Here is a 25,879-nt window from a genome sequence, read left to right on the forward strand (position 1 = left end):
TACATATTTTGATATTATATTTAGGCTTCTTTAGACCACATTAAACTAGTTCTTTGTTTATGATTTTACAGAAAAGGCGATTATGGCCTATTAGGCAATAACACCATGACCAAATAAACCCCAATATGCTAAGTGGTTTTAAAAAATAAGGATTACAGGTATACTTACAGCATAGACCCATTCTTAATTAGGAAACTGATAAAAGTCAGTTTAATTTCGAGGAACACTTTGTACTGGTCAACCACACAATTAGGCAACATTTATGATCATATGTGTTTCTTTATACTATTAATGTAAGTCTTTAGTTTTGTTCTTTTATTTATTTGTGCATTAGTCTGCAGTCTCTCGAATGGCAGTGAAGGAACACTAAAGTGTCATAAGTGACATTTAACATATGGTTAGACCTACAGTAAACAAGTCCAAGACTCCACATGTGCGTTATTATTCTCTGATCCACCTTGACGCACGGTTGCGTCTGAACGTACATCCGTGAAAGTCCTGAACAGAGCAGCGACGTGATCTGAGGTTATATAAAGATTGAAGCCCTTAGGAAAGTCTCTGTTGAACCTGGACCTCAGAATCCACAGGTGGATCCATATTCTGATTAAACTTGAACTTCTGCACATCTGGTAACTTAAATATCTTGATAGTTCTTTTCTTTGGAAAAAGTGAGATATCTGAAGACCGAAGAAGACAAAAAATACTGAATTTCGGTGATCATGGACATTGATGGCCCCCCAGAGTCCCTGTCGACCAGGGTCAGACGTTTGGCTCAATATTGCAGGTAAGACATAATTAATTAATTTTCACATTAGATATAGGCTATATATTACACGAAATGCTTTCATTAATTGCAATAAATATTTGTAAGTTTTAAGTCCAACATAATAGCCTATGAGACTTATTTGATGACCAGTGACTGACAGTGAAAATGTCACCTCAGTTTATTGTTTTGGCCGGGTCTCCTCAATCATTTCCTCGCCCAGACGCATTTAGCATTCTGCTTCTTTTCTTTTTGTTTTTTGTTTTTTTCTCACTGTAAAGCATAGATACAACAAGTTGTTGCATCACCTTAGTCCCCATGTGTTTACATCTACGTCTTCAAGAGATCACGTCACGTGAGATGGTGCGTTGCCGGGCAGACAACCTTAATCATATCCTGCAGTGTGTGATAGGACACCAATTTCACATCTTCATGCAGATTCGAGATCAGAAAGAAGGTTATTAAGGACCTTAACAATTAATTCTACATAGGCTTATGATTTTAACATCTGTCTTTGGACCCCCTTAACATCCAGGGCCCGTTCCTGTGATTGATGAACACATGCCTTAATCATTTGCAGTTGTCACGGCCTTTGCGAACTTTTTTAAAAACAGTTTTATTGATATTGAGGATGTAGTAACGGAAACCAAAGGGAAGGAGAAAACAACCTACGGTACAAGTATGAAGAGGCCGCGGGACAAGAGGTTTTCTGTGCTGGAATTTGAGGTTGTTGTTAACAAATTTAACAGTTTAGTACATAGGCTAATAATACTTTAAAATTGCAATTTCCAGTCTGGTCATGGAGGGATGTCGGACACCGCTGTGCACACTGTAGGAGACAGACACGTTCAGCAGAGGAAACTGAAAAGGATGACGACGCACAGGCGACGCATGCAGAATTCTCATGTGAAGGCTTTTGTAGCACTGATTTATGATTCACACAATCCGCAATCTGATATTCTTCTCTTTCTTCTTCTTCTTCTTCTTCTTCTTCTTCTTCTTCTCATTATTATTATTATTATTATTATTATTATTATTAGGCTATAGAAACTTGGTATAATATATAACTTTTAATTAGCCTACAGAACTATGCGCGCTGTCTGTATCCACAGAACTATAATAAACATCATGAAATATGGATGTCACTCAGCTGAAGACTTTTGATGTGAAGGATGACATGAAACCTTACAAGACTTTAAGTGAACGTCAGAGTTTTTTTCATTCTCTGCTCAGCTTCTTGGCTATTTGTAAGTTACCATGTCTATGTTCTCCTTCAATGAGAAAATGAGGAACAGATCTGCTCTGCTAAATCCTTCCTCTGATATAAAATCGATTTACACAAGTGGAGGAAAAATCTCTTTCTTTCACCACCTATTCTGCTGTCAGAGGCGGCTCAAAACCCTGCCCCTCATCCCAGCTATGCCATGCAGGCGCAAAATGGATCAAGACTTGCTTCTTAGAGCAATAACCTAAATCACAGGTATCAAACATGCGGCCCGGGGGCCAAAACTGGCCCGCCAAAGGTTCCAATCCGGCCCGCAGAATGAATTTGCAAAGTGCAAGTTAGGGCATCAAACTCAAAAAGAATATCATAATAACCTATAAATAATGACAACACCAATTTTCTGCTTTAGTGCAAAAAACATTAAATTATGAAAATGTGTTACATTAACAAACTATCCTTTAAATGTGAATAACTTGAACAAATATGAACAACCTGAAATGTCTGAAGAAAATTAAGTGCAATTTGAACAATATTCTGCCTGTTACTAAATGTTTTGTGTCTTTGTAGATCCGATCTTAATGCATATGTATAAATGATAAGTCGAGACATAATATTGATAAAATTGAACTTATATTTCTTAACAAATTCCATTTTTTAAAGGTTATTCACATCCTTTTGATTGGATAGTTTTTAAATGTAAATATGGGCATAATTGAATGTTTATTTTTTGCACTAAAACAATTTGGAGTTGTCATTATTTATTGGCTATCATGCTCTTATTTACTGGTCTGGCCCCTTCAGATTAAATTGGGCTGAATGGGCCCCAGGAAGAAAATGAGTTTGACACCCCTGGTCTAAAGTATTGCGCAATTAGTGGTAATGGACTGTCCTCCCAGAGTTTGCGCACCGAATGGCAGACTTCTACCAATGCTGTGATAGGACAGGCGCAAAATTGGCTAATTGTTTGTGCCTTTCATTTTCTTTGTGCCTCTTTTTTAATGTAAAAATTGGGTAAATGTACTGTATGTCTTAAAGTGTATTTTAGAAATGCATTTTCATAAAAACAACAGGTCTATTTCTTACACATGTTGCATCTAGATAAAGTGTTAAGATACAAAGTCACTGGTTTGTCATGGGCGTGTGGGTCATGTCCACGATGACATCAAAATTGTACATGAAGTTATACAAGTACACACTTCTGAACAATTTCTCGAACTGCAAACACAATTTGCGAGACTATTTTGGCGAGCCATGTGGCCGGTTGTGTATAATTCACAAACGTGTTACCAGTCACACATACGTAAAGACACAAACAGTTGATCACATCAAACTCATTTTTTCTGCCTCTCTTCAATAGTTTGGATTTGACAGATTTGGATTTTAAATAAATGGTACTAAAAGGAAACAGTCGGAGGGACATTTGGATTGGCAACAGCTCAGTGACATGACTGGATGTAGAAAGAGCATAGAGATAGTATCTCTCAGAAGTAAATATGAGGTAGAGGTTCACAAATCTGTGAAAAACCATGAAATAATCTCAGAATAAAGTTATTCGACGTAAAATTGTGAAGACACTGAATGTTTCATCATTTACAGTTGGCCTAAATACTGCAAAATATTTTGAGAAGAGTTGAAATATTTGTGCGCAAGGGACAAGACCGAAAATCAATATTAAAATCTTTTTAGTCATTACCTCCGCCAAGGAACGGCAGAGGTTATGTTTTCATCAGGGTCTGTCTGTCTGTTTGTTTGTTTGTGTGTCTGTTAGCAAGATAACTCAAAAGGTTATGGATGGATTTGGATGAAATTTTCAGGAAATCTTGATACTGGCACAAGGAACAAATTATTAAATTTTGGTGGTGGTGGTGGTGGGGGGGGCGCAGCAGACTGATCTGCCTTGGTGGAGGGTGTGGCGCTCTAGTTATTTTTTTCTACTGAAATTAGTGAAATGTAATGATAATGATTTAAAGGTTTAATTCAGCTAAAATATTGTCAAAATTACTTTCAGCCTATTTATGAGGTGAATGTTGCCTATTAATCTAGTCTCAGTTTTTGCAGTTTGTGAAAAAAACGTTTAATACACAGAAAGGTATCAGGCCTATCCAGACTTAAATGGAAATCACACCCAAGAAAAGATTGTTTAAAAGCCACTTGTCAAAATTACAGAGTAAAGTATCTACTAAAACTTATGAAGCGCCGCATGTTCAATGACCTCTGTTGTACTCCTTTTCATTCTTTTTTCCCTTCAGGGGTCTTCTTCTGGCTGGTAATGGTCCTAATGATGAGAGGCCTCCTGAAAATGACATTATCACTGGACACCAAAACCAGGAGGAAATGTTAAATGTTGGTGATGGAAACGGCAGATCTCTGTCTCCTCCACCACAGCATTTCCAACCACTGAGCTGGATATACTGGCCTCACTGGCATCCAGCTCCCTATGCTCAGGAGCATGTTTATTACTATCCTGCACTGATGGTTCCCTTTTGCCTACCCTTAGGGAGACCCGTACGCATTTTATTACACTGATCCTCAACCCGTCTATCAGCCATTCCTCTGGATTTTGATCATCTGTTTCCTGATGCCTTTCATCACCCAGCTGCTGATCTTGCTCCTCACCCTGTTAATCCTCAAGATGACCAACAGGCTATTATGGAGTTACTTCAGATGATTGAAGTAGCAAGGCAAGAAGTGGAAGTTGAAGACAACCACCTACAGACGATGAGAACAGGCAAAACACCAGCTGTGTTATCTATGTGGAGAACATAGGTCCCCTTGAACATACCTCTGACAGCTCTTTGTCAGAAGATACCATCTCTCCGTCAACATCTGGCCTCAGCTCCTCCAGAAGATGTAACAATTGATAACTAGAAAAGCACTCGGAGAGCGCAGACCTCCGCCAAGGCAGATAGGTAGATAGATAGATAGATAGATAGATAGATAGATAGATAGATAGATAGATAGATAGATAGATAGATAGATAGATAGATAGATAGATAGATAGATAGATAGATAGATAGATAGATAGATAGATAGATAGATAGATAGATAGATAGATAGATGATAGATCTGGAAATTGCAGTGCAGCAACAGCATTTGACATAGTAAGAAGTAGAATACAAGAAATAAAAAAATAGAACGCAAGAGGAAACACACTATAGGAGAGTATAGTTAAAGATAGGTATAAAAAAGTAAATGTATATAACATTCACAAAGTCAATAATGTTAATAATTACATCCTACATTCCAAATAGCATGGACCAGAAAGCCCTTGTGTCTGATAGTAAGGTCTTAGGGGGCACCTCCAAATGTTCATGGGGAAAGCACAGGTGATGCCTCCAACTGGTCGGTCTGCAGTCTGCACAGTGGGATGTAGATGAAGACATGCATCACCTCCACTGAGGTGAGAAGGACTAAAGACAATGAGTTTCTGACTTTTTAAGAAAGTGGCTAAATAACCCATATTTTATGCAGGCAAAAAATAATCTGGATGATTCAAATTAGTCTTGGATGTCTCTTGGTCCTGTAGAGTCCTACAGAGAATAAACAGAAGGGCTTTAGCATAGAGCAAAGGAAAAGCTGCAAAACAGAAGCTCTTTACTCTCTCACGGCCTACAGTTTGTATTGGAGCAATTATACTGGTGAAACATTACATCTCTTACTGGTTGGTCTGCAGGCTGTACAGTAAGATGGAACTGGTGAAAAAGTTAGGATGCACAAAACAGAACATTAGCCTGGGAGCCTGAAGACAACATGGATGTTACTGTGTAAAAACTACTGTCATATGAGGTTATGCAACTTTTTCCATTTAAAAACAGCCAGTGGTGGTATCCACTAAGCTGATGTGGCTTCACTGCTCGCCACCATTGAACCACCATCTGTGTTTCTGAACATAGGTGGAGATGCAATGTTTTTATTGTAGTAACAGTTTTCATATATCTGTACTTGAAGTGTGTTTTCTGTGAAATTTTTTGCTTATTCCCTTCACAAACAATGGGCCTACCTGTATTCCTAATCCTTAATTTTCAAAACAGGTTTGTTACTTTAGTTGTATTTTATTTGAGAGGAACTGTGAATTATTTTCTATTTGCATCACTGTGCACATTCCCTTATCAAGACTGCTTTTAACCTAAAAGGGTGGGACAGTAACACAGAAAAGACCGTCCCTTTGGGCAATCACTACACACAGCAACATGAAAATAACCAGACCAAACAAGGCTAAAGACTGTAGAAATGAACTGGACAAAATGTTAAGCTATAAAGAGGAAAGTGAAACAACAGCAACATAAGACACATTACGTTGGAGTCTCTGATTTTGTTTATTGTGATGAATCAAAATAAATGTAGTCAGAGTTCTTTTTGACCAAACAGCCGTAAAGAAGTTGGGTCTGCACTTTTCCTGAATCCGTCAGATGTGGGCTGGGTGGTGAGACATGGCCTCCCTCAGTTACCAGATGTAACAGGGAACACAAAAGATGCTTGTATAACAATAAACAGATTTCCATTCGAAGAGTGTTGAATACTAATGTGTACAAGCTCAATGGTGCAATCAGTCAGCACATGGTACTCAGAAGACAGTAACCTGTAGAGAGATGCCAAGGTTGTGAGTTGGAGCCTCACCTGGAGCAGGGACCGTTTCTTAATCTCTTCCACCATCATACAAGGTTGAATTGAATGCACTTTGCCGGAACATTCAATCATAGACATCCCCGATATTTGTTAGTAATAGGCGACAACACACTGTCATAAACAGACATAAATAGACACAGAGCACAAACTTAAATGCTGTCATGTTTTCTGAAATCTTTTGATTTAGATCTATACCATCTAGTCTTGCTCAGTGTCCTGCATTGTGCCTTTACACCAATTTTTGTGTTATGACTTCATTTTTGTCTTGTGTCATTGACATTGTTTTTATCCTTTTACTTTATTGTCTTGTTATTGTGTTTTTATGACTGAAGCCTTTCCTCTACATTTTACTTAGCTTTGGTGAGGTCAGCATTATAAACTCTTCCAGAGGATACCCCATTTTTCATTCTTCCATTTCAGGTCCTGATGCAACAGAGAAAATGAACCAAACTCAATGAGATGAGAAAAAATGTTATCAGCGACACATCAGCACTAAGTTATCAAGTCAAAGGGGCTGTGCTCATGTCAGTCTTAGAAGTTGTAGAAACACCAAAATCACACACGCTAATGGCCGCCTGACAGATCAAGTATCACAGTTAATTAAAGGGAAAAAAATCTTTTACATAATTTATGTGAAAAATTATCCAGTTTATATGCAGTATAAATATCAATGAAATACCAATAACTACTTTGAAGGGTGTAATCAACCATACATTGCACAGTTGTAGCTCTCAAAAGGGGATTTGGGCAGGGGGATCAAGAAATTTTACAAGGGGTGACAAATGGATGGCAAAAAAGGTTTTTGCAGAGTGGCAATGGAGGACAAAATATGGAAATCCTCATTAGGGGCAGATCCAAATAAATATATATGGTTGGCGGTTCGAATCCCGCTCTGTCCATATGCTATTGTGTCCTTGGGCAAGACACTTCACCCTCTTTGCCTCCAGTGCTGCAACTCACACTGGTGTATGAATGTGTATGAATGTTTGGTGGTAGTCAGAGGGGCCGTAGGCGCAGATTGGCAGCCACGCTTCCATTAGTCTGCCCCAGGGCAGCTGTGGCTACAAATGTAGTTTACCACCACCAGAGGGGGAATGTGAGAGCGAATGGATCCTCTGTACATGCTTTGAGTATGCGTTCATAGAAAAGCGCTATTTAAATCTAATCCATCATCATCATCATCATCATTATTATTATTATTATTATTATTATTATTATTATTATTATATATCAAGAGGGTGCCATGGAGACATGCCATGGACTAATGGATACTCTCTCATTATCAGATGTATCTGGTGTGGCTGTTTATAACATTAGATATACGAAAGGTACACTATATGGACAAAAGTATTTGGACACATTGAATTCAGAAAATATTAATGTTTATATGTTATATCAGCTAGAACAGGACATCTCACAGCTGTAGCCATGATTTGTCCCTATGCTTTAGTCAGGGATAAAAAATAAATAAAACCAGAACCATCTCTGAGGTATTTTGGAAGCAAGGATAACAGTTTAAACAAAACCAGCCAATGCAATGATATTAATCTCAATATAAAACTATATTATGACATCTTGTCATTATTGTTTTGTATCCCCAACTCCTGTTAGGAAAGAAACACCTGAATTCAGTGTCTCCCAATACTTGTGTTCACATAGTGTAGCTCAGGTAGCTTCACCATGTTCTTTACCTCAAATGCTAGTACGGATACTTGTGTAAAAAATACTCTGGTAAAAGTTGAAGAACTGATTCAGCTTTTTATTCAAATAAAAATACCAAATTACAAGCTCTGAAATAATGAACATACATGTTTTCACATGAATGTAAACACTCCAAATTTTAGCCAAAGGCTACTTTCCATCGTTGTCCCACAGAAGATGTTCCATAAAAACGGTAAAAGCACAAACAGCTATAAAATTCTGTACATATCCAGATATCTCAACCATGCACATATTACTTACACTATACACAATACTTTTCACAATTTTGCGCCAGAATTCATGTGTAGACCAGCTATCACACATTATCTAAGACAAAATAAACATATCTTAATCTGTACACACCACATCCATCATTATCAAACACATATTCAGCTATACACACATCAGCACATCCTAATGTCAATCTATACACATAACACCACATAACACACTATTGAGCTCATACCACAAGCTCAAACACACAGCTAAACTAGATCTAAGTCACTGTGTTACGTGTGGGTGCAGCTCTGATTCAACCAAAGCCAGTTTTTCATCTGAGCATTAAAAGAGTTGTATGTGGGACATTCTCTCAGAGTTGACGGTAAGCTGTTCCACAAGTTTCCGCTCAAACTACAGAGCAGTCTGTCCAATTGTATTGCGCCTATAGGATATCACCAGGTCACCTCTGCTGGTGGCTCTTGTTGTCCTGTGTGGATTAATGTTACATTTAATAAATTCCTTCAACAGAGGAGGAGCTAAAAAATGCAGTCCTTACATATCAGACAGGCCAATTTTAGATTAATCATGTTTTGGAAATTCAGTAACTTGTGCTTTTTTAGAATATAACAGTGGTGATGGGATAACAGTTTTTCTAACAAGTGTTTTTAATGCTGAGTCCTGCATCATCTGTGTTGGCATCATATTGATGAATCCATCAATATGATCAATAAGACTACAACTTCCCCTCCCTCTGTCACTCCACAAACACAAACCAGGTTGACAGTCAGATATTTACAGAACTGACCACCAGTTGAAACACCTGTAGCTCGACAGAATTCACACTGACAGACAACAGTATACAAGCCCAATCCAAAAGACAAAACTTACACCTGAAAGTATTTTCCATCACACTAATACGACCACCAACTGCATTTTTATGATTCAGATTCTTCTGTCAGTCACACATATACATACAAGGATTCATTCTGCCCTGCATAGGTAAACTTAAATCTAACTGTAATTCATGTCATACAGGATTTGCCCATTCTGATTTAGATACAATGATACAACAGCCTCATGTTACCCAAAAATAACAACTGTCAACTGAACTTCTCTGTAGAAACTCATGAGCATTCATGCCAGTCCAAATGAGTAAAACATGAGAAAAAGTCTGGTGTATAGACATTCAGTAGCAGGATGGAAAAAGGCTGTACAAGAGGACTTGGATTCATATTTCCACATTCTGAATACATAGTTTGTATCTGTCTTCACTTTTCTACCAGAGAAAAACACTGAACATCAAACCTGATGCTTTGTCATTTGTCCGCTGAGGTTGTTTCATGGTTAGATTAATACATTTCGAGATAAACCGTCACCACCACCATCAGTCAGTTCATTCTGACGAATCCATACTGAAATAGTTGAAATACTTCTGTTCTAACAGATTGGCTGTGGTTCTGCTGACCAGGTGCTGGAGAAAAACTATAAATCACTATTTTCAGATATGAGCTCCATACATATACGTTACGTGTAAAAAAAAAAAAAAAAAAAATGCAATTAATATACTACTGGTGTATTTTTATATTTAGGTTTGTTTACTCTTTGAAATGCATGTGACACACAAATGACAACATCATCCACAGTCTGCATTTATGTATCAGTCCAGAGTCTCTTCATCATTAACAGATCTGCTGCAGCATCTCCACGTGGTATCAAGTCTGTTTTTCAGGCAGAATGTACACACACACACACACACACACATATATATTTTTTAAATCAAGGAATACTTTTCAGAGCTGACTATGACAGTAGACACAAGGTGATGGAGTGTACATAACTCACTGATAAAATCACATAATTTGTAAAAGTAACATCATGACAAGTTAGAAGGAATACACTGAGAAATTTAATTTTAGTGTAAATAATTACTCAGCAAAGGTGTATAGTTTAAAGCTCTTTGCCTCATAGATGTTGTTGCCCCTAGCATAACAATGTCTCAGTCTTAGAATTTAAAGTTATAAAAATCATAACTTATTTAAAAGACATACAACCTGTAGATTGAGTGTAAACACTGGGATTTGTATTAGATTTGATGTTTTTATTGTTCACTCGACATTAGAAGACAGAGATTAGACAGTGTCAAATTGACAACAGGGAAAAATAATCATAAAAAAACAGACATTTGCATGTTTAATACAAACACTGAGCATCACCCTTCACCACCCAACAGAACCTCTTACTGCCTTTGACAAATGGTGTGTTTAGAGGCTTAGATGAAAAGAGTTTTTGTAATTTCAGACACTATTAAAAGGAAAATGTGACAATGCATGAAGGTGTGAAATGTTTAAAAGCAGAAAATGAAGAGTGGTTTCAAGTGAAAGGCATTATACTTTGATATAAAACATAGTACAATAGTGAAATGACAGAAACGTACCACATAGAAAACTGTCATTAATGTTGTAGAGGCCAGTCTGTGTATAACATTTCAATCATTTACTATTGCCTACAGTATGTCCTGTTTGTTACAACATCTTTCAAATATTCTGTTAACTCAACTCCCTGATTACAGATAGAACCAAAAAGCACAAGATGGACAAATTGTGAAGCATTTTCTTCAGACTGCAACACCAACATGTAACTGTTAACCTCAGTCTTTCATTCTTTATTGTAACCATTTGTCCCTGCTGGAGACTAAAGAATACAATATTTATGGTATTTTCCAAAAGAAAAAAAAAAAAGAAAGAGAGAAAAAGACTGCTTCTGGAAAGCAGTCTCTGCATGATGTTGAAGTAAGGAGAGATAGTGAGAGAGAAGTGTTCGACCCATTTTACTTCCTCTTCTGATCAGAATGGCCAAACCCCAAAACAGTGGAGACAGCCCAAGACTTTGCTGTTGTTCCTCTAAACCACCAAAGCTCTTTTCCCCCCACTCCAGTCTCTCTGTCTCTCCTTGGGACCAGCCCCGCTGTATAGTTAGCAGCAGATCTCGTGTTGGAGTCTTTTTGCCTCCTCAGATCTTGCCCGGCGCTGGAGGCATCATGCCCGGCATCCCACCAGACATTCCCGTGTTGGGCCCCAGCAGGATCTAGAAAAGGAAAGAGACAGTAAATTTTCCTTAAGTTGCTTTGTCCATAAATGTGATGATGTCTCAATTACCTTTACAAATGTCCTCACCTGTCTCTGCTGTTGTAGTTGCTGCTGCTCCAGCTGTAGTCGCTCTGTCTCAAACACCACCGGCAGCACCAGAATCATGAAGGAAGTAGTGCCCACCCAAAGTGCAGAGCGGGAAAAACTGAAATAAAAAGTGGCATAGTTAAAGGTTCAGTTGGTGGATTTTAGTGACACCTAGAGGTACAGCTGTGGACTGCACCACACTGGTAAATCTTAACCCTCACATTTATTGTCCACGAATAAAGAGTGTGGATTTATTCCATCTGTTCAAGTCTTTTAAAACAATGAGCATCAGACACAGGTTTATTGTCATGTATAGTTTTTCAATATAAAGGCTGAAGGTTAAAATTAACTCATTTTACTATCCTCACAGGGAAATTTGGTCTCTGCATTTTACTCAGCCTAATACACACAGTACCTAGCATTTGCACTACCATTAGCATCAATATCAGCACATAGCACATATTAGGAGCAGTGAGCTGCCATTGAAAGCAGTTGGGGACCAACTCCAGATCTTCATCAGCAATGTGGTCAGGGGTACAGACAGGAGAATTAACTTATATGTACCTGTCTTTAATGGGGGGGTGGGGAGCAGAGGACCTGAAGAAAACACATGTAGTGAGGAGAGAACAAGTAAACTAAACACAGTCCAACAGAGTCAAATGTTCTATGCTGTATTTCTTTATCATGTATCCATTCAGTTTGCTTGAAATGTATTAAATTGGGATTTGTATTATTAGCTGGATGTGAAATGACCTCTATGAGGGTGGGATTTCAGTCATATAGCACAGGCCTACATTACAATGTTTAAACAAGTGAAAAAGTAAGTGGTGCTTACTAATACCCCTGCCCAGCAGAACAACACTTTGCCCTCCTGCTCACTGATACCAAACCTGTACAGTGTGGAGATACATCTACTAATGTGAGACCTGAGGAGCTTCAAAGATGGATGACTGAAGGTGCAGAAGTTGGTGCAAAGGGAAAAGAGCAAAAACTGAGAGACAGGCGCATGTAAAGAACATGTGTGTAAAATTTGAAAAGAATCAAGTGAACAGTGTCTGAGAATTCAGATGGACAAAAATCTCAGATGGACAGAATTCCTGGTATATTCTGATATACTATACCCCTGCCAAGGGTATAATATAAATGCGCATGTGACTTACAAATACGAGGAGTCAAAGGCTGTTATTGCAAACCTCTGGACTAGATGACTATGACATACTGTCAGAAATAAATGCATTAATGTGATAAGATAAAAGACATACCTATAAAACTTCTTAACCATTGAGACAGAGCACTGTGCAGACACCTCAGCAGCACTGCGCACTGTGTCAGGAAACATCTCCGTCAAACCCCATAACCTCTCCATCAGTGTCTCATCCAGCTTAAAGAGAAACACAAGAATGGCACATTTGACTTTATGAAAACATTACAAATGTGCAATCAACCAGCGTCTACTATGAATAATATCACACAGTAAAGTTTACATTCACCCACAAGGTTTTAATCATGAACTTGTTAGATATATTTGAAATGTGATATTATAAAGTACAATAATATTACCTAATATTTTCAAAAACTTTAACACTTGTTCATACATTATTGATACTCGGCGGTAACGATGCTGTAGATAAAGCTGCTCCACAATATGTAAAGTAGTTCAAATTAGGCTTGGGCTTAAAAGTAGATTTATGATATGTTCAACCACTTAAGTGTTTTGCCATATTCTCATCATGAATGAAATATACTGGACTAAAAATGGCCTTATTAAACATCAAACATCAACAGCAGCATATACATTAATTCAACCCAAAAACTTAATATACACCCAGCCGGAACCGTTTTACTGAACACTTTAAATTGTTGATAAGACTTTCAAGATTCTATGCAAATAAAATCTATCCTGCATAATTGGAGATTGCAGTGATGATTTTTCAGAGTATCGTGTTAGCACCTTATCATAATGATCTTAATACTTAATCCATCATCATAACCATAAAACATATCCAATGAAAGGAAGTCATAGTAATTACTCCAGTTCCTGGTTGAATTGTGATTAAGATAAATGCACAGGCATGGCAATTATGACATTTACTGAAACAAACATATTGGTGGAAAGGTTAGTAGTTGTCAATGTGAACCTTCGCCATATAAATTGTTATTACAAAGCTATGAACACATATTTAATGAAATGATAAAGGACAGTACAGTCTTTGGTTAGATAAGTGATGGTGCAGAGTTTTGGTTCGCGTTACAACCCTGCTGTTAATGAACGAGAGTGTTAATTGAATATCACGTATTGTTAGGATGTTTGCCTCGGAGTTGTACACTGTTAACTCCTATTAGCTTACAGAGCAATTAGCCGTTTAGCTAGCCATGCGAAGCTACTTTAAAGGGGGGGGGGGGGGGGGGGGGGGTGGGGGGGGGGGGGGTGGGGGGGGGGGGGGGTTGACAGAGGCAAAGGACGACTGTGTTTAATTTTCATTCCCCGGAGTGTTTGGAAGCCTGTCCACTTACATCTTCATCTTCGTCGTCGTCAATCTCGTCCTCGGGGGGCCGGGTAGACACCGGGCCCGCACTTGGGGAGAGCTCCTCGATTCCAGCCATGTTTTCCAATGAGTCCGCTCCTCTACCACGGGGCTGGATGAGCTGTGCTAACTGCCTACTGACAAGCCTGTAAAAGCGGACTGTAAGCGTAGTGTTGGTCTGACTATTATTTTTCACAAGTTAACATTAAAATGAACACTGCTGTGCGTGAAACGGTCGGTTCCGAGGTCACACTAGGGAAACGTGAGGCTCAGGGTCAGATGACGTAAAGGGCGGAGGTTATTTTTGAGTTAAGCGCAATAAATAACGCCCCCTATCGTGTGGGCTGTATGAGAGCATACTGACTGCTGACAAATAACACCGTCAAATGGCACCTTTAGCTAACCCAACGTATGTAAGTTTAACCTATGATAGCAGAAATATTCAGAGCCTTTTTTTTTTAAGTACACGTGCTAAGACCACTCTATAAAGGTAAAACACGTGCCTTCAAAAACTTAAGTAAAATGATGTAAAATCATCAGCACAGTATTGAAAGTAAAAGTACTCATTGTGCATTAAAATGTCAGTGTTTTACATATTAGTTTATTTGCACGTACTATACATAGCAAGGCAGTAAGAATTATGGATTCCACAGGGCAGGAAGGGGATGAGTCATTGTCATCTGAAAACCTGTCAGACAAATGCAAGTAAAATATTCGCCTATAAAATAAGTAGTAGTATAAAGTTGCATGAAAACTCGGGAAGTACTCAATATACAGCAGTAAAAAGTCTGAGATTCTGAAATTTCACCTATCTTTATTTATCAAAAATAAATAGAATAACCAAATAATAATGAATAAATGAATATAGAACACCTGATTCAAGCTGCTGCACACAAATAATATTAAAAACAGAATCTTTTAAGACAGCTTTTTGACCTGTGTGTGACCCTGTCAAAGTTGTTACATAGTCTACAGGTCAATGTCAAGGTGAAGTTTATTTATTTAGCACATTTACAACAACGCAAAGTGCCCAAAGTGCTGTACAAAGATATAGGTAAAAATACAAGATATGATAAAAGTCGTAAATATAGTTGTTTTTATTTTGCACTCTCTTGTACATCACAGAATCATAACCAGTATTACTTAACAGAGTGATTGTAGTGTGACTTTAAAGTTCTGCCTTGGTTTTAATCCTTGTTTTCCAGCGAAATGTTGTTGCTGGTAAAGGGCGGAGGGTAGTGGTGGTGATGGTGGGCTGGTCATGGAAAAGTTCTGGGAAGCAGGGATTCCTTGTTTACATCCTCCAGGAGTACGCGGCGGGGGCGGAGTTAGCTCCGCCCTCATTCTTTGGGCCTGACGTCATTGTCGCTTGTGTTTTTTATGAATGAAAGAATCCAACCTCAGAGAACAGCAGAGTAATTCCGGGAAAAGGCGGACTGACATTTTGTCGCTAGAGTCGCTTCGATCCAGCAGGTAAAAACAAATATTTTATTATAGTGTATTAAATATTGAAATATTTTGCCGGAGGTCGCTACTAACAGCTGAATACAGCGCTGGTATCCGTCAGGGTCTTACCAACCAACCAAGGACAAATGAGCAGGCAGCTGTTTGCGTTAGTCTCTTTAGCTAGTCAGAAACCGTTGCTGCTAAAGGTGCTAACAGTTACTAGCATGTTTAAGATATGGCGAATTATTCGGCTTCTCTCTGCTTTTATTCTTGCTTTTAATCCCTATCAGTTGACAACCAGACATGCCTCATTTCCTCTCAAGTGTCCACGTATTAACATTTTAAATGGGCTATTTCAAGTCTAAATGGATGTCGAGGACGCATGATGGCTGTTTACAATAGCAGCAGCAGCGCCTTTGCCCCAAACTGGTCAGCTCTTCTCCCTACACGGGTCAGGGAGGGTTGTAATTGTAGGTACAAATACTATTTTCATATCTGCCTTGTATATTTAATGTTCTGTAGTCATTTAAAACAATTACACGAAGTGTTTTGTTTATTAAACGTCGTTAGTGCAGCCTGAATCCGTCCGTGATGCGTTCACTTGTTGCATTCCTCCTCGGGTCTCTCACCGAAAACGTTCTGGAAGCTGATATTAATGGTAAAGTATAAACGTGGATATCCTGTAGAACAGCAGAGAGACATGGCGGCTGTTGTTTTTCCTTGATTTCGGGCTGACGCGGGCGGTCTTTGTGGAGCAGAGGAGCGAACGGTTATTGCTGAATCACCCTGACTTACGAAACGGCGGTCTCATCGGTTTACATGCGGGAGGCCGCCGGCTGGTTGGACAGCAACTGTTGCACTAACCTCCAAAACCCAAGCGTTTCGGGAAATGCAGTTAAGGGTCAGCAAACTACAGGTCATTAGAACAGATGCTTTATTTAGAGAGGGAATGCTTTTATCGAACAGGCCTGTGTGTGCAGTTAAGAGCTAATGTTGGTGTTGTGTAAGGCAAAGTTTCTAGTCTTATACGACCAGTTTGTGTCACAATCTCTTAAGGGAAATGTGACCTAAAGAGGAGCTGGAGTGTTGAAATCTTCAGACTCACATTTCATCACATATTGTTCTTACTGTATTTATGTTGCTCAGTTGTTTTACAGTTGATCTCTCTGATTTTCTACTTGTCGGTCATGTCTGAGTCATTCAGAGCTCCACTAAGCAGTATGAAAGGTGGTACTAACATCACATTTGTTTGGCTGACTGATAAATAACTTGACCTAGAGCATGGAGTCTTCGGTTCGTACACGTGTTTGTAACTTATTTTTACACCTCTAAAAACACAGAAAGCTTTTGTTTACAGATGTAAAACAGGGGTGTTCAGCTTTGGATTATTAGAATAATAACCGAAAATTTCTAATTCAAATAAATTCAATTCAAATCACAACAAAACATTGTATTTCCTCACAGCAAATACAGCATTGAAAAAAACAAAGGAAACATTCTGTGGTTGAAAGATCTGCCAGAGGAAAGAATAAAAAGATGTAGCATATAAATACACCCTGGAACTCAACACAGACTGTAATCAAGAAGTGGTCAAGTTCAGCAACAGCCTGACCTTACCCAATTCAGCCTCTTTCTCAAAGATGCAAAATGATAGTGCAACAAATGAGTTGGCTCATGTGCCAAAGCTGGCAAGAGGTCAGTGCTGACACTGACCCATTTTTACTTCACAGTTCAGGGTAATAGATAAAAAAGAATGTCTACTGTTGGGATATGTATTAAAGTAGACACATGTCTGTCTAAGAGTGATGTGGGAAAACACCCTGCAAGACGTTTGATGATGTCATGTTGTTGGTATTAATTAAACTGGAAAGTCGAACTTGTTTGCTAAGAGTCAGAGCAGTGTCAGCAATGGTTCAGATGAAGGCAGCAAAAACAGCCTCCAGATGAAATGCAGAGTCATTTTTTTCTCTAAAGTGCACAGCCAAATCAAGTAAGGAATGAGTAGGAGAAAAACAGTTTATCTTGGCCTGCTTTGATGCTGAAGTTTAAATCCTTGTGACAATATTTGTGAGCCGACCTTAACAGGAGCTTAGGGACCCCCCCACCCCCACCCCTGCAGCTTATACAGTGTTTGCTATGAAGAATGGGAGAAAACTTCCAAATACAGTAGTGTTAAGGAGCCACATTCTTTAACAAACACTCTTAATGGTGTTATTACAGTGTGTTGCAGCCAGCTGCTATTTATAGGTGTGCAAACGTACCCATTCATGGAGTTTTACTTCACGACTTCTAATAAAATATCACAAATGAGTGGCAATTTCTTTACTTTGTAAGTAAATGCTGTGCAAAAGTTTTTAGCTGCCTTTGGCTTTGTTGTTTGTACAGGGTTATAATGGGCATGCTGTACATATTTATTTAAGGCCCAACGAGAACACACTAGAAATATGTGTGTGGTATTCAAAATACACAAAAAATTCTGTACAAAATGGCTAGAAGTCAGTTTCCATGACAAAAGTAGCACTAACAATGACAAATATTTGACATGTGTTGAATGAAACTTGGTGTAAAACACCAGAAGATTAGTGTAAAGGCGGTCACACTAAATGCCTGACATGCTGGTCTATAGAAACTTAAATGTTTATCTTCTAAGATGATCTTGATACATAGACGGAGAAATGTATTTGTGGTCACTGTTTCACTTCTGATTTTAAGGCAATAGTTGTAGTCGTACTTTTTAAGGTATATCAGTATATTTGCAAAGGATACAGGAGGAGATGATGCTATATGTCAGGGACTGGGGGTGTTACACAGCCTGGCCAAATAAAGTCCCATACTCTAATATTTCATTGGACCACCTTTAGCTTTGATAGCAAGATGGATGTGTTTGTTGAAGCTAATGCAATGTCTCTATATTTATTTCCATCATTGTTTGGAAACGTAACACTGGGGAACCCAGACCTGACCAACTGAAGTAACCCCAGATCATAACACTTCCCCTCAGGTTAATATAATCACTAGGCATGATGGGTAGACACTTCACCTGCCTGTCTTATCACTCTGATGCACCCATCACTCTAGAACCCGGTCAGTCTGGACTCAGACCACGTGAAGTTTTTTCATCAAAACACAGTTCAGTAATTTTTATGCTGTCTATCAAACTGATGGTGGTTTAAAAAATGAGAAGCTACTCACTGTATCAGTTAGGGTTAAAATATTTATCTGTACTGTAATTATCCAATGGAAGGATTTGAAGTATTTGTATTTATATATATGGTCAAACACTATATATATACATACACACACACACACACACACATTGACAGCCTGGTAAGTCTTGTTTTCTGTGTTCTGTGGTTTGAGGTTATATTTCACATATAGCATCTAGGCTAGTTTTAATGTTGAAAGCTTTTTTGATGCATGTTTAATGTAAACAGAAAAAATGTGACTCATCCATAATGCAGAAAAAAATGGCCAAGTGTCACTTTCTTTGACATAACTGATGTTACATATTTATTGTTGTTTACACAGCTGTATGTTTTGTTAGGCTGGAGAGGAATGCTTCTAAAGGATATTTAGTGATGGAGAATTCTATCTATTTTCAGTTTACTGGCATTTTTTAAAATCTCAGTTTTTGTGTAGGTACTTGTTTTGCAGCTATATATTCTCAAACAAGGAAACCCTGTGCTTGCCTTTTATTTTGATAAGTCTGTTTCCATAAAGTGGTTGTGATTATCCCTTGTATCTTTGACCAAATTACAGCTGAGCAATTAGCTCCTTTTGCATAGGCTGAAGGGATAAGTATATCTCTTTTATTTTATGTAGAGATCTGGTTTTATATAGCCCATCCCTTATTCTACTGGTCTCTAAATGTTAGTTTCATATGCAGAGTCACTTTTTAAGACCTAAATATGATATGCCTGCCCTCATTTTTCCTTTTTTTCACAATGGAAGCTTTGAACCGTTGGTGTGGTATTGACAAGAGGAAGTGTTGAGGGAATTGGTTAGGACACCTGCTTTAAGCAACTAAAGGGTAGACACACGATAACTTCCCCCTCATTCCAAAGAACAGACAAAAGGCACAGCCCTCTTCTTCCTTTCGTATTCAACCACAGAGTTTAATGAGAGAGAGCATTTTGGAGAAGCATGAAAGATCTGCGGCTTCTCCTTTTCTTTATCGTGCATGACTGGCTGTCTTGTGAGCGGATGGTAAAATGTCAGGCCAGAAACGGACTGTAAACGGCAGCGCGACATCCTGAGTTCCCTGTGATAAAATACCTTTTTTTTTAAAAAAATGTGTCATTTTGTCTCTCTTCTTCTTCATCTTCAGAGAGTTTGTGTCGTTGTCGACTGGTTCTCAGACGGAGAAAACTGAAAACGGTTGGATCATGACGACAGAAAGAAATAGCAAAGCCCTGAAGGTAACACATTCAGAAATCAGACCTCGTTATATTATCTCAAGAAAAAAAGCTGGGTATTTATGCCCTTGGGCTAAATTTAATAGAGTGGCAATATTTGGAAGACATTTGTTTTCTATTTCCAGGTTTCCACAGGTTCTAAAATACCCTACAAAAGTTCAAATGCAAAATATGTAACAAATACAGCCATAGCAGATTATAGAAGTCGTTTTCACCACCATTGCCAGTGTCAACTCTACTGTGATGTACGTTTTTTATACACACACCCCGTCCTCCCTGAACAAATTTTTGAAAATCTGAATGTAGAACATTTGTACAACCGATTTCTGGGGCACTATTCACCAAATTGGGCAGACGAAGTACAATCAGTTAATAATAATAATAATAATAATAATAATAATAATAATAATAATAATAATAATAATAATAATAGTAATACATCGCACTTATATAGCGCTTTTTTGGACACTCAAAGACGCTTCACAAACAAACAAAACAAACTGAACAGAGAGAAAAAAAAGAGGCTCAAGAAAATGCAAGTTTGAACAGGTGAGTTTTGAGTAGTAATTTGAAGTTTTGTATTGAGTCTGAGTTCCAAGGTCAGACCTCTTGCAGAATAATGTTTGTCTTGGTTTGACTGAACTACTCAAAAAGGACAGTAATTTAGTTTAATCTTAGTTTACAATTATATGTCATTTAAAATTCAAAATGAATCCCTGACTAGGCAGGGTATCAGTGAACAGGAGGAACAAAGTGTTGTGCAGCGGGACAGGGGTATTCGTAAGCACCACTTACTTTTTCACTTGTTAAACTCTGTACTACAATGAAATTAGTAATTGGCCTCGTTTAGACTTGGCATCGAACATGTTCTGAGTATCTGCATTCTCTGCACAGTGTGAAACAGGAATGTGTCCTGAGTCTGATGAAGGATTGAATTCTCAGCTGGCCTCATACATAATGATGAGTTCTAAAGATGTCTGGAAAATAAATAAGACTACAACAGTGTATGATGAGTGTGTCATATGTGTAGAGCTGCCTGAGCTTGCTGAAATGTCTTGTACTGCCCAGGTGCGGAAATAGAATAGAAAGTTTGTATAATTTAGTAAAAAAAATTATGTAAACATCTTGAGTGCTATTTTGGGTCAAACATCACTGAAGCATATATCAAGTTGGAGAACCAATAAAACAAATGGTCAGAGTTGTTATATTGACATTTAAGATCTTTTTTTTTTTTTTTTTTTTTTTTTAAATTGCAACAAACTATTGTTTTCATTGTTGAATAAACATTTGATTATACTCTTGATTCTGCAGGAGACAAAAGCACACAGAAAAAAACACACCAGAATATGAAAATACACACATTCATTTTGCAGCTCTCTCCTCTCATTCCAAATTAAAAGTCAAAATATAAAAGTATATGAACATCATGTTGTTTCATGCTGGAATAGTTAAGCCTCTTTTCCAAGCCTAACCAATCACCCATTCAACTGTTGTGTCTTCTCGGACCACTTGAATGACAATATGCTGAAAGGTCAATATGGAGTTTGGGCCGAGTGACACTAAAAAAACATAACAAACTAAAAGAACAAATCATTATCAGGAAAAAAAAATGCTAACCAAAGCCAGAGATGAGGATGTAAAATTTCATGTTTGTTCACAACACAAAGTTAAAATATAAACATTTGAGAAGCCTGAAAATAAAGTTTTTCATTAACATATAATTTATCAAATAGCTGTAAGGTCATGCAGTAATTCAAAAGTAATAATTTACCTATTGCAGTAGGTCATGCAGTGAGTAAGACACAAGAGAACATTCCCACACAAACCATACCATAAAATCTGCTGATGGTCTTGAAACTGCACAATGAATTAAATTTGTGATAAATCCTTCAAAAACAATACAATGAGTATATGTTAATCCATTGGACCAGACTTGGGAGGAGGGCCTCCAATGACTCTCACTGATGAGGATCTGGTCATTTCAGTTTCATCAGGTTATCTCAGGCCAGCCCATCCCTGGTAAAAATAGAAACTCACTTAAGAGAGAACAAGAGAAGAGAAACCACTGTCTTACAAAAAGCAAAACTCTGAACTCTAACTAGTCACAGTTTTGATCAGAGGAAATGTTTTACACATGCAACTAAATGAAATGGATCAGAAAGGATAAAACTATTTTTCTGAATCTGGACATTGTTTGAAAGCTTTAACATGTAGTGTAAGTACCCAGTCTCAATAACACAGACCTACTTGTATTTAGATACTTTAATGTTGCATATTACAACATTAAATATAGTGGTTTAATGTTTGCTGAGTTAAGAACATTTAGGTGTGAAGCTGCTAGAGTTTATTGGGAAATTGGAGAAAAGCTACTGTAATTAAAAAAAAAGTTGTTTTTCTGCATTCACATCAAAATGGTTATCAAAGTCAAACTTTTCTTCAGAAGTCAGTTCCCATGACAAAAAGTAGCACTAACATTTGATATATGTTGAATGATAAACACCAGAAGATTAGTGTAAAGGCAGTCACACTAAATGCCAGACATGTTGGTCTATAGAAACTTAAATGTTTGTCTTCTAAGATGATCTTCATACAGAGACTGAGAAATACATTTGTGGTAACTGTTTCACTTCTGATTTTAAGGCAATAATTGTAGTTTATTGTGGTCATTGTACTTTTTAAGGTATATCAATATATTTGCAAATGATAAAGGAAGAGATAATGCTATGTCAGGGAGAAAAGCTATTGTAATATTTATTTATTTTTTTTAATATAATTTTTCTTATTCACATCAAAGAGTTACCAAAGTCAGACATTTCTTCATATTCCCAGTATTTCTTGTAACCAGAATGGACATAAAATGGGTCGTAATCAGAATTAGGTTTATTACCAGATAGATTTCAGAGCATGAGGAATGTTTCCTGGTATCAGTGCAGAGAGAACAGATGACAGAGAAAAATAATACTAACAAAACTAGTAAAATGGAAGCATTGAGAAGTAACTTTAAAAGGAAAAAAAACATGATCAAATTACATTTTTGGAATGAGGGGAAACTACAAAAAAGATCTTGGGAGGTGTCTTTAATTTGAGCTGTTTAACCTGCAGAACTGTACTTGTACATCTTCTTTGAGGGTTGCTGTGGTCATGAAAGACCTGGAAAAATCATAGAATTTTAACTGCGTCATTTTCCAGGTCTGGGAGCATCATAGAATTATGTGAAATTGTGTAAAGTTTTGTAGAAATAATTACATTTGATTTTGTTTTCCTTAATGACATTCCAAAATGAGAAAAGTGAGGTTTAGAAAAGAACACTGAAGTCTCTTCTTTAAAGGTGATGAAAGAGACATGGTGTTCAGTTCCTCTGTGGCTTTTGAAAAGGTTTCGGCGAAACAATATTCTTTACAAAATGATTTCTAGGCCTTAAACACTGACTGAATTATGAGGGGTGTCATTTTTCTGAAGCTGCTTTGACTGTAGGGAGAAAGGCTCCAAAATCATGAACATGCAACCTGTGAGCACAGACTTAGACTATGTTGATATGAACAACACATGAATAATGAATAAATGGATTTACTCTGTGAGTAATGTCAGGACTCCCAGATTCTTTATGCAAATGATACAAGATGAAATGTGTTTTAAACTGCACTGATAGTAGTTTAAAAAATTTCTTTATTCCTTAAGGAATGTAAAACGCTGTGAGTAAACGTAGAAATGATCTTAGTAGCCATTGAAAAGTCATGAAATAGTTTTTAGATGTTTTCTGAAAATGTGTGTGAACCCTTTCCTCTTGTCTTCACATGCTTACAAATGTAATTCTCCTCCTCTGCTGTCCCCTCAGGTGAAGCAGGAGTGTGGCGAGAACATGCCCATCCTGTCTGACAGCGAGCTCATGTCCCTTTCAGTGCGGGAGCTGAATCTCCACCTGCGTGGCCTGTCCCGTGAGGAGATCCAGAAGCTGAAGCAGCGCCGGCGCACCTTGAAGAACCGGGGCTACGCTGCCAGCTGCCGGGTTAAGCGGGTGTCCCAGCGCGAGGCCCTGGAGCAGCAGAAGCAGGAGCTGCAGAGAGAGGTGGAGCGGCTAGGGGCCGAGAATGCTGGCATGAGGAAAGAACTGGAGGGTTTGGGTGCCCGCCTCGCTGCCCTCCAGAGGTTCGCCAGGGGTTTAGAAGCCGGAGGAGGCAACGTGCTGGCCACAGCCCCACGTCTCAACACCGCCTCTGTCATCACCATCGTCAAGAGTCCACCTCAGCCACCGACAAAGAGAGAGCACGATCGGTCCTAGAAGAGGGACTAATGGGAACCAGACTGGGGGGAGGGGCGCACAACCTACAATGCAAACATACACACACACATCCTGCAGTCTTACTATACTATATACACCCAGTCCAGAGAACAGCAACACCTTGTTAGTAGGAAAGTGTGAACCAGTGCATTATTATTCGATCACATTTCTACTCTCTGGACAGTGTGACTGTCCTCATGTCACCTACTATACAATCCCTGTGTCATCAGGGACGGGTTAACGCCCTCGATGTTGAATTCTGTCTTTATGACTCTTTAGATTATGATGCTTTTCCACCACATGGTACTGGCTTGACTCCAAGAATGAGGAGGGAAAAAAACACATGCAGGTCCTGGAGTATAATCCACTGGATAGAAACATCAGCTAGGACAGGAGAAAGATCTGCTTACTACTGGAGCTCCCATGTTTTTAAAGCAGTCTGTAGAAAATGGGAGATATACTGGTATGTGGATTTGCCCTGTATCCTATTGGTTTGACTCAACCGTTGTCACCTTGTTTTGTTTTTTTTCCATCAGTTTAAAGCTGTGGACAGTACCTGTTCTCTTTGCCATCACCTCCAACAAAGTTGGACATGAGCTGATGTGATACTGAAAACTCTAAAGAGAGTTTATCAGCTTCATTTATTGTATTATACCAATGATTACATGGAAACAAATGAGAAGCACCTGTTGGTCTGCTCAGCGATGGTGTCCTCCTCTGTTCCTTTGTTGAGGATGACATCTGGACAGTATGGCGACTGGGGATCCTACTACCACAAATGAAGTTGAATCTGTACCACAGGGTGGAAAAGCACTGTTAGCGACTGAATTTACATTACATACATTTCTGCACCTTCAAATTAGCAATTTCATTCTGAAAGAATTCAGCTTTTTAATGTGAATGAAACAAAGAGTAGCAACGCACTCAGAAAATCTCTGACTGGCTAAGTACGCACATACATGTAGTGGCAGGAGGAAAAATGTGAACCCACTGAAATTTGGTAGTTTTCTGCTTGAACTGGTCATAAAAGTAAAGATATATAATACCACATGGACAGTTATAATATTCCACGTCTTTGTAGACACCTCTTAAATGGCTATTTAAACTTAGTACTGGAAAAATTAAAGTGAACCCTTGGATTTAATAACTGGTTGAAACTCCTTTGGCAGCCCTGTGAGTGTTTAATAGGTGTGGTCGATAAAGACCTGAAATATTATGGTTGTTTGTTTGGTATTAGGTTGAGAACATTGTGTTTCTCTCTCCTTGTGACATGGATACAGAATAGATGGATCACATTTTATGACCAAATCACACAGAAAACATACAAATTTCAAATGACTCACATGCTTTTTCTTGCCACTGTACATACAAAAGAAAAACTAACAAAAGCCTCACACTCATGACCTGCTCCACACTGACCACCTGAACTGAAGCAAGGCCCACCAACCAGAGTTACTGTAGATCATGGAGGCGCTCCTAGATCAACACTGTGTGCTTTTCAGATCTT

The 25,879-nt window shown here is 38.3% G+C and overlaps 2 protein-coding genes across 3 annotated transcripts; one reads left to right on the forward strand and one right to left on the reverse strand.

The window, feature by feature from the left end:
- Window positions 1–10,592: 10,592 nt before the first annotated feature.
- LOC115410617 (mitochondrial import receptor subunit TOM22 homolog) lies at window positions 10,593–14,516 on the reverse strand. The gene is made up of 4 exons (XM_030122340.1): window positions 14,222–14,516; window positions 12,970–13,088; window positions 11,708–11,825; window positions 10,593–11,618 (listed from the first exon to the last, which is right to left on the reverse strand). Exons 1-4 carry the CDS (start codon window positions 14,309–14,311, stop codon window positions 11,544–11,546), a joined length of 402 nt encoding a protein of 133 aa, XP_029978200.1. The 5' UTR covers window positions 14,312–14,516; the 3' UTR covers window positions 10,593–11,543.
- A 1,055-nt stretch (window positions 14,517–15,571) lies between these two features.
- Window positions 15,572–25,739, forward strand: LOC115410772 (transcription factor MafF-like). 2 transcript variants are annotated; one of them, XM_030122562.1, is made up of 3 exons: window positions 15,572–15,705; window positions 20,006–20,096; window positions 23,929–25,739. In XM_030122562.1, exons 1-3 carry the CDS (start codon window positions 15,617–15,619, stop codon window positions 24,370–24,372), a joined length of 624 nt encoding a protein of 207 aa, XP_029978422.1. In that variant the 5' UTR covers window positions 15,572–15,616; the 3' UTR covers window positions 24,373–25,739. The 2 variants fall into 2 exon arrangements, with proteins under 2 accessions (XP_029978422.1, XP_029978423.1); XM_030122563.1 differs by lacking the exon at window positions 15,572–15,705 and adding an exon at window positions 15,855–16,148.
- Window positions 25,740–25,879: the final 140 nt, after the last annotated feature.

Source organism: Sphaeramia orbicularis, chromosome 19 (assembly GCF_902148855.1).
Source record: "Sphaeramia orbicularis chromosome 19, fSphaOr1.1, whole genome shotgun sequence".
NCBI lineage: Eukaryota > Metazoa > Chordata > Actinopteri > Kurtiformes > Apogonidae > Sphaeramia > Sphaeramia orbicularis.